This window comes from Chionomys nivalis, chromosome 11 (assembly GCF_950005125.1).
Source record: "Chionomys nivalis chromosome 11, mChiNiv1.1, whole genome shotgun sequence".
NCBI lineage: Eukaryota > Metazoa > Chordata > Mammalia > Rodentia > Cricetidae > Chionomys > Chionomys nivalis.
Genome location: NC_080096.1, coordinates 69474913 through 69484747, shown reverse-complemented (window position 1 = coordinate 69484747; position 9835 = coordinate 69474913). Strand labels below are relative to the sequence as shown.

At 39.5% G+C, this 9835-nt stretch overlaps 1 protein-coding gene across 1 annotated transcript; it reads right to left on the bottom strand.

The window, feature by feature from the left end:
• Window positions 1-5815: 5815 nt before the first annotated feature.
• Window positions 5816-8264, bottom strand: LOC130883861 (distal membrane-arm assembly complex protein 1-like). The gene is made up of 2 exons (XM_057784668.1): window positions 7991-8264; window positions 5816-7791 (listed from the first exon to the last, which is right to left on the bottom strand). Exons 1-2 carry the CDS (start codon window positions 8235-8237, stop codon window positions 7730-7732), a joined length of 309 nt encoding a protein of 102 aa, XP_057640651.1. The 5' UTR covers window positions 8238-8264; the 3' UTR covers window positions 5816-7729.
• Window positions 8265-9835: the final 1571 nt, after the last annotated feature.

Below are 9835 nucleotides of genomic sequence, written 5' to 3'. Positions count from 1 at the left end.
AATTAACTGTTGTGGGAATAGAAAACTATGGAGCCAATACAAATTTTGTCACAAAGCTGACTAGCCATTATCAGTGATTCTGCTGCATTTTAACATTCGTCCCCTTGACTCTTACTCTACACTCTATAGTCATTAGATCTGAATGAAGGATTGTTCAATAAGACTAAGAGACACGTCTTTTATTAGTGACATACTTATGTCTGCTGCTCAGAATAACTCAGAATTATGTGTAATGATGCTCTCACCTCTGACTCTGTGACCCAGTCACCTATAGAATCATTACACCAAGGCATATAGAATCATTACACCAAGGCAATGATTTATCTGTCACAAAAAAAGCAGCTTTCAACTTGCATTTGCTTTCCATTCATTCCATCGATCTGAGAAGTAGTAACTTGATTAATGGAGTAGAACCAACAGATCATTTGGAACCAAGCCTAGTTTGAGAGATATTTTGCAGAGAACCATCCTGAAAATACATTTAATTTAAAAGCAGCATATTTTATGTTGTCAAATCAACTGGAAGTCTTCCTGGGGCTCCTATTTCAGATACAAATGATCTTAAGAAAACAAGTAATAAAAAGGGAACAAAAGCTAAACACCAGGGGGAAGTAAAAAAGAAACTTGGTTGAGATGTTCAGCTTTCAGAGTTACCAGAAACAGTTTGCTTTACAAGGAGGCTCATCCAAGTGACCTGAGTGTGTTGCCATCAACATCAGTCTCCACAACAGGTTGAGAATAGAGATAAACTTCAAACTCAGCACCTCTACATTTCCAGGATTCTTGAGGGTCTGTCTCTATATTTGGTTCTTTAAACAAGATTGTGTACATTGTTAGCTGATAACAGGATTCCAAACAACTTAACACCATATATAATAAGAACAAAGGATGATACTATCCCAACATGACAAAATTTATACCCACGTTGTAAAGGTTTCACTAACAGATGACTTGGAAATTTATTTTTAAAAGAAACAACCTAGTAGTAGATCATGCCTTGCAAGCATTATGATCTGACTTTGAGCCTCAGAAAGCATGTTAAAAAAAAAAAGATAGAAAAGCAAAGCCAGGGATGTTGGCTCAAGTTTGTAATCACAAGTACTTGGAAGGCAGAATAAGGTGGATGCCTAATGCTGTTTCTCCAGCCAATCTTGCGTACTTGTTAGTTCTAGGTCAGTGAGAGGCCTTTTTTGCTTTTTTTTTTTTTTTTAAGGGGGCAGGGAGGAGATCCAAACAAGATTGTTCTCTGGTCTCTAATTGCATGTATATGCACATGCACCTCTCCAGTCCTTCAAACATTCCGTGTTAACATGTTTGCATTTTGATTCCTAAGGTTCAGGGAGGAAACATGGGTATTTCAGATTGCTGATTTTCTTTTTATTTATTCATTTCCCCTTACTAATGTAATTATGAGTTTTCCTACCTTCTCATTTCAATGTTAAAAGCTAATTCAAAAGGCCACCAATTATAATTATGTTGGGAGTTCTTACACTACTAAGTAATGCTGGATTCATTATGAGCTTATGTTAGGGTTCATACGGCTATGTAGAGACACCATGACCACTTCAATTCTTACAAAGGAAAACATCTAAACTGGCTATCAGTTTCAGAAGCTTAGCCCATTATCACCATAGTGGAACATGATGGCATGCAGGAAGAAATGGTGATAGAGGACTTGAGAATTCTACATCATGATCCAAAGGCAACAGAAAGTGCACTGAGACACTGAGTGTAGCTTGAGCACATAAGAGACCTCAAAACCTACCTTCACAGTGACAAACTTTCTTCAACAAAGTCATACCTACTCCAAAAAAGCCACACCTCCTAAGAGTGACATGCCTTATGAGCTTATGGGGGCCAATTATATTCAAACTACCAACTTCTACTCCTTGCTCCCCATAAGCCTGTACCCAAACACAAAATACATTTAATCCAATTTCAGAGGACCACAGTCTCAACAAAATTGTAAAGTTCAAAGTCTCTTCTGAGATTTATGCACTCTCTTAACTATAATCCCCTATAAAACCAAAATTAAAAAGGTCACATATTTCCAACATATATATATTCACATTCACTTGAATATTCACATTCATTTGAATATTCACATTCAAAAATGTAGAGAGCAGAACACAGTAAGGAAATAATACTGGACCAAAGCAAGAAAGAAAACAAGCTACACAAATCCCTACAATGTGTACCCATGTCTAATATCAAGATGCTCTTTAGATTTCTAATTCTTTTTAGTTTTGATGACTGCAACACACTTTTCTCTTGGGTTGGTCCCTGTTCCTAGTTTTCCTCAATGGGTATCTCATAGCTCAGGCATCTATAACATCTTGTGGTGGCCAAAGAAAACAGATTTTACCTTCACAATTTCATTGACTGGCATCTCTAGGCCTCCAGTCAGGAACACCCGTGACACATACCTGGCCTTAGTGGCTTTCTTTAGAAGCTCCTTGACTGTAAAGTCAGAACCATCTAGTTAAATCTGTCAAGTTTTGTGGTTCACTGGAGTTGGAACATGGCTCACCAGCTTTCTGTTTTCCATGGCTTCCTTCACTGTCTAATCTTGGCTGTCCTGGAACTTGCTCTTTAAACTGGCCTTGAACTCAGAGATCTTTCAATAACATTTCACCAGCTTTATTTTCGATGATTTCTTTCACTGCCAAAGCTTAGCATTCTGGAACTTGCTCTGTACACCAGGCTGCCCTAAAACTCGGAGATCTGCTAGATTCTGCCTTCTGAATCCTAAGATTAAAGGTTTGAAACACCACACCAGGCTCTAAGCTTTTCTTTAATTCTTTTTCTCAAGTTGGAATCATAGCTGGATGGGATCTTACTCTAACATCATCACTCACTTTGGTCTATATTTTAGTCTGTTTATCTCCTAGAACATAGGTCTCGGCTGTATTCCACTTCCTGGTGCTCCTTTTTTCCTCAAATTGTAGATTTTTAAATTTTCTTGTTTAGGTTGCTCCTTTTCATTACAAATCTTCATTAGAGTTTACATGATGGAGTCAATACTAGGCTGTTTTGAGATTTCCTCTGCCAATGGAATTAATCTAAATCTTTTTTACTTTAGCCTCAAGCAGATTCTTCAAATAAGGGCAAAAAGCAGCCAAAAGTATCACAAGACTGGCCTTTGGCCACATACAAACACTCTTCTTCTCAGAACCCTCTTGAGACAGGTCCCAACAGTTCATCAAAGCACTATTGTTTTCCATGTTCCTACTAGCATGTCCCATTAAGCAACACTTAAAGCATTCTACTGCTTTCCTAACCCAAACACCCAAAGTTCAAATAACTACAAACAAAAGCATGGTCAGCCCTGTCACAGCTATATCACAGTCCCTGGTACCAACTTCTGTTTTAGTTAGGGTTTCTACTGTTATAAAGAGACACCATGACCACAGCAACTCTAATAAAGGAAAACATTTAATTGGGTGGCTTGTAGTTACATAAATTTAGCCCATTATTATCATGATGGGTTATTGTGGCACACAGACAGATATGGAGTTTTACATCCTGCGCCAAAGGCAACAGGAAGTACACTGAGACACTGGGTATGGCTTAAGCATATATGAGATCTCTCTCAAAGCCCACTCCCACAGTGAAACACTTCCTCCAACCAACAAGGCAACACCTACTCCAAAAAAAAAAAAAATCATAACTCCTAATAGTCCTACACCCCATGAGCTTATGGGGGTCAATTACATTCAAACCACCATAGATCCTGTTTTTCTTACCTAGTATTACTCAAAGAGGTAGGGAGATAAACTTAAGTGAGGGAGGAATGGGGAGGAAAGACAGAAAGAGGAATGATAGAGGGGGGGTGTCTTTTCTCCCTGAAATGTTTCTGTAAAGATCGCAGATTTATTCCCAAAATAAACTGAAATGACTGCTTGGTACTCCAAATTTTGAAGTATTCTTTTTTAAAAAACTCAAAGGAACACTTAAAATACAAATTCCAATAACTATTTATTTTTGAGACAGGGTTTCTCGGTAGCTTTGGAGCCTGTCCTAGAACTAGCTCTTGTAGACCACCAGACTGGCCTCAAAATCACAAAGTTCCACCTGCCTCTGCCTTCTGAGTGCTGGGATTAAAGGCGTGCACCACCACTGCCCAGCTCTACATATTTTCTTTTGCTTATCATGTGAGACTTGTAAGGACAATGCTTTCTTCATAGACAACTAAATTACTCCAAGTGAGGAAAAAACAAATACATGAATACATGTATTGATTAGGGATGGTCACTGGGTAGAAGCTTATTTAAGGACACAAACTCAGTGACCTTAAAGTATCTAAATGGTACTATGACCCAGGGATCTTTTTTCTCTTCATTTTAATTTACAGACACTACACTTTTAAAGAATGTGTGCATATGGAGGCACACATTGAGCTCAGTGGCTTCAGATCCCTGTGAGCTGGAATTTTAAGTTGGGACAACCTGATATTGGTGCCAAAACCCAAACTCCAGTCCTCTGCAAGAGCAGCAGTACATGTTCTTAACAACCGAGCAATAGCTTTTGCCTTTACATTAATTGTACAAACTTAATTTGTGGCAGCCCTGTTCTGAGTGGAACTATGCGTGTTATTTTCCAATAGCATGTGCTAACTTAATGTGTTTGTGCCACAACTCGTGATTCTCTTATCTCTACCCTATCTTTTTGAGATAGGGTCCTTGTTTACCAGACTGGGTACAAACTCTACATATCCAACAATGACTTTGAACCTTGCTGAGATTATAGTTGCATGCATAGTCAGGTTATGAAGTGCCTAGTGACAGAACCCAACATTCCCTACATGGCAGACAAGCACTCTATCAACCAGTTTCATCTCCAGCCCCTTAAAGTTTACATTCATGTGTTATGATTTTTGATCTTAGAATTATGATAATTGTTTGAGGCACCTTAAATTTCACTGAAAGATGTGCAGATTGCTCCATCAACCAGTCACTGCACATCTCTTTCCACCTTATCCCCATACCCCAGCCTGTTTATTCTGAAACACAATATTGAAATTGGTTTCACAACCCTCAGAATCTTTGTCAAAGTGAAAGAGTCACATAACACCCACTTTAATAAAAAGCTAAAAATGACTACTTTTTATGAAGAAAGCATATGGAAAGCCACTAGGCAGAAAGTTCGATCAACACACAACAAATGTTAAGCCAAGCTGTGAATGCAAAGGTAAAGTTCTTGAAGGGAAATTAAAGTGTTAGTCCTGCAACTTTAGAAAGAAAAACAGCATTGTTGCTGATTTGACAAAAGTTTTATCATTGGGACAGATGACCAAAGCAGCTACATTTCTCTAAGACAAAATCTAAGCCAGAACTAGGCCTCTCTTCAATTCTATGAATACCGAGGATGAGGAATATTCAGAAGAAAAATCTAAAGTCAGGAGAGCTCGGTTCATGACATTTAGTGAAAATCATATCCATGACATAAAAGTGTGAGGTGAAATAGCAAGTGCTACTATAGAAGCTAATGCAGGATCCTTAGATCTAGCTAGAATAACTGATGGTAGTGGTTACATTAAACAAGAAATTCAATACATACACTTATAATGAAAAATGATGCAATTCAGTATATTCATAGCCACAGAGAAAACAGTGCCATCCTTCAAAATGTGAAAGTTTCAAAGTATAGGCTGTAATTATGTTCTGTCCCTTTAAGAGACAAGCCACGCCCACTCCTTTCCTGCTTGCAGTCTCCCCTCCCCCCCATCCCCTCCGCTCCTTCTCTCTTGGGGAGGCAGGTTGTCTCTCCATCCCCCCTGCCCTTTTCCCTTCCCTTCCATAGCCACTAAATATCCAACCTCACTCTATATGTCGTGCCTATCCATGTCTCTGTCTCTTGCCCACCACATGTTTCTCTGCCAGGGACTAGCCACTGCTCTGGGACCAGCAGCAATTTAAACATCAATAAATGATTGAGACTCTCTTACAAGTTTAAGGTGATGAAACAGCTGCAGGGTTTGTGAGATTAATTCCCAGTCTTCAAGTTCTCCTTTTAGTAAGATGCTATCAAACAGCATTACAGCAGCAAATTATTTGATGTAAAGAGCCATCTATATGGTAAACTTCCATTCTGAAAAACTATAATCACCCAATTTTCAGTACTTACCACCCTGGGCAATTAGCAGTCATAAATACTAAGGCACGGTCATCCCCAGGAAAACAAACTGAAAACAATACCCCCAAACATATGCCCTAAAGGTTAAGATGAACAAAAACATTTTTATCAATAGCATTTTAAAGTATATATACAATATTTTCAACTATTCATCTTAGGGTTATTACTATGATAAAACATCACAACCAAAAGCTTTAGGGAGGAATGGGTTTATTAGGCTTACAGGTTATAGTCCATTATTAGGGAAGCCAAGGTAGGAACTCAGAGGAGGAACCTGGAGGCAGGAACTGAAGCAGAGTGCTGCTTACTGGTTGTTCCCCCTAGCTTGCTCATCATGCTGTCTTATGTGCAGGAGAGGAAATACCCACAGTGGGCTGGGCCCTCCCACACAATCACTAGTCAAGAAAATGGCCCACAAATTTGCCCATAGGCAATATGATAAGGGCATTCTTTTAAATTGATGTTTCTCTTCCTATATATGCATAGCTTGTTTCAGGTCAAGAAAAAAAAGCAAAAAAACCCACTAAAAGAAAGAAAGAAATAAATCAGGATACTGTTACAGTAACTATAGAGTAAACATAATTTTCAGATGTACCCAAAAAACAAAAAGAAAAAAGAAATCATTCACTTCATTACTGTAGTTCAGACTCCTACCTATGCTTATTCAAGCAATCCTAATAAAGCTTAGTGGTCAAAAAAAAAAAAAAATCCAAAAAACTTTAGTGATCTTTTTTTTAAAAAAAAGACAAATATTTTAAATACATGTATAAAACTGTAAAAAATAAAGTAAAATACTTGCTCAACATAGTATTCAAAACTTATTACTTGGTACAGAATTTAATAGTATCTACTATGAAGAACCTCCTAAACATACCTTTGTACAGACACCTCAGTATTTCAAAGAAAACCCCCTAAACCAAGACCTGACAGCAAGCAGACATTTCTCTTATGTCTTTATCTCAAAATCATCCCAATTCCAATCTAAAATACTTATAATGTCAATGGGAAAAACTGTCAAGATTTTCTTTTTGAACTTTTCTCAAATATTTTGATATTTACGTCTTTTATTGTGCAGTGACATTTGGTGTGGAAAGGTAACTCTTGCCTCTTTGAAACTACCCCTGTTGTGAAGGATTTACAGACACTGTGGAGAGCACAAAAAATTTTTCAAATCTAGTTTCATGTACCTATCCAGGGTTAGGTTGGGAATAGCTATTGATACAATTAGAAAAGTAAAAAGGACTATTTGCTATAATAAAATAGCTTACTTTACGATTAGACTATCATTTACTCCATTTTAATATCTTCTTAAAACTGTTATCTTTCAGTATAATTTGAACTACACACAACCTCCCTGGACAAGACATTGAAACATTTTTGCTTCCAAGGGATTTATTTGTCCCTTGATAACCTGAGGGGAGAAAGTTGTAAACATCCAAGACCAAAGAATGACAGCTCATGTTGTCACAGTCTTCTTGGCATGTTCTATAATGAAGTGCATCCCTGTCCACGTCTGCAAAGAATATCCACCAACACAATGCTTGCTCTTTTTGCCGCACAGCCAGAGACAGGATACAATTAATTGCTGGTACTTTCAAACTTGGTGGGACTTCTTCTTGGGGTCCGCCAGGATAACTACACCCAAACAGGCGATAGCTGAAGAAAAAAAAAAATGCCTTTTTGGTATGTTGCATTTTAGTTTACTCAGCGCTCCGTATATGCCATCTTTTAAACCACCGCATGGCTGAAAAGCAGATTACTCGTGCACCTTTCTTACAGGACAGTGCGGGGAAAGGCGCCCCCGCCCCTAACCTCCCACCACCCCCCACCTCCGCAGCGCCCGCCCCCTGCTCACAGACGCCGAGGAACATCTGCGCTATGGGGCCTGGTCGCATTGGGAGTCCCCGCTTCATGGGCCTCTGGCCCAGCAGGAAGACGTAGACGCCTGCCCCGAGGAGTGCAGACCCAGAAAGCCAGCGACAGCTCTGGCAGTTTTGAGAAGAGGAATCCTGTGCGACGGAAGCTGTCGCGGCGGGTTTCGCAGGTGGGATCGCGGGGGGAGGCCTGGCATACTGGACGTGATGGGACAAGGAGGACCCCATGTTCGAAGAGTGCACCGCCGCGGAGCCTCTGCTTTCAACTGGCGTAAAATGCTGCCGGAAAGCAGGACGCTGGCGTAGCACCTCAATGCTTCTGGGAAATGTAGTTGCTCCACGCAAGGATGCGGGCGGAACAGGGCGGAGCCGCCGCTGCCCCAGAAGGTTTTGGAGAATGAAACCTGGATGTTTGAAAGTGCAGGGAGCGTCAGCCTGGTGTTTTAGGAACTCTGTTTTAGACTACTTTCTGAAAGTCTAGATTTCAGTCTCTAAGAAGTAGAAATATAGATCTCTAAGTTTCCTGACTAACACAAACTAAGGTCCTGACTTGAGGTCAAAGACTACATTTAATATGTTCTTATCCAAGGGCTTACCTATAGAGCAATTCTGTGCATTCTGCCGTTTCTTTTTCTTTCTTTTCTTTTTTCTTTCTTTCTTTCTTTCTTTCTTTTTTGTTTTTTTTTTTTTTTTTGGGGGGGGGGGGTTGATACAGGGCTTTGCTGTGTAGCTCTGGCGGTCCTGGAACTAGCTCTTGGAGACCAGCTCACAGAGATCCTCCTGCCCCTGCCTCCCGAGAGCTGGGATTAAAGGCTTGTGCCACCACTACCTGGTCTACATGCTGGTTTTCTCTAGAACAAACTGCTAAGTATCACAGAAGTAGTTATGAACCGCTCTTTTTAGACCAGTGGAGGCTCAAAGTTTTCAAAGTGTACATACTGTGAAAGAAATATACAGATATCATCAAGATATTAAAAATGTGGTGTGGCTCCAAAACTACAGAGAAACACTATCTCGAACCCTACCCCCTCTCAAAAATGTTTGAATTCCCTGGATACTTTCAATCTCTCTGTGTTTATTAAAGATGTGCTGTCAAATTCATGGTTTTGGTTTTGTTCAAGAGAAAATTCGGTACAAACCAAGTTATTGACACCAGGAGAAAGATTGTTTCTATGGTTCTGCATTTTTATCATCTGGTCAGAATGAATTTTAAAGGGTTGAGGAGTTGGCTCTGTGCCTAAAGTGTTTGTTCACCAAGGAGGAAATATAAGTTCAGACACCCAGAGCCCACAGAATGCTGGGTGGTCATGAAAGCACATCTGTAAAACTACCAATCATAAGATATTACCTAGCTAAATTATCCCTGACTTTGAGCTCTGTATTCAGTTGATAGTCTTTGCCTTAAGGTATAACATGAATAGCAATACATGCACATCACACATATGCAAAACAAATGATTGTATCATTCTGACTGTATCTTTGCAAATCAACAGTTATCACCCATTCCTGTCCCAGCTCCCTTTTCTTTTCTCTGCTTACAATAGGCTTTTGTCCTAGTTGATCTCAGGGGGTTATTTGTACAAAATAAAGTCTTAAGTAGGAATTTCCTCTGAATGGATACCTTCTAACCTGAAGGGAGGATTCTAAAGACTCGGGAAATAAAGCCAAATATATAAAGCTCAGGAAACAACATTCACAAGGCCAGCCTAAGGTTACATATGCAATAAAAATTGCCTGGGGCAGGAGAATCTGACCAACAGAGTTGACTTACAAATTGAGCAATGAGCTCCAGAGGCACAGCTTTCGTAAATAATTCTCACACTGGG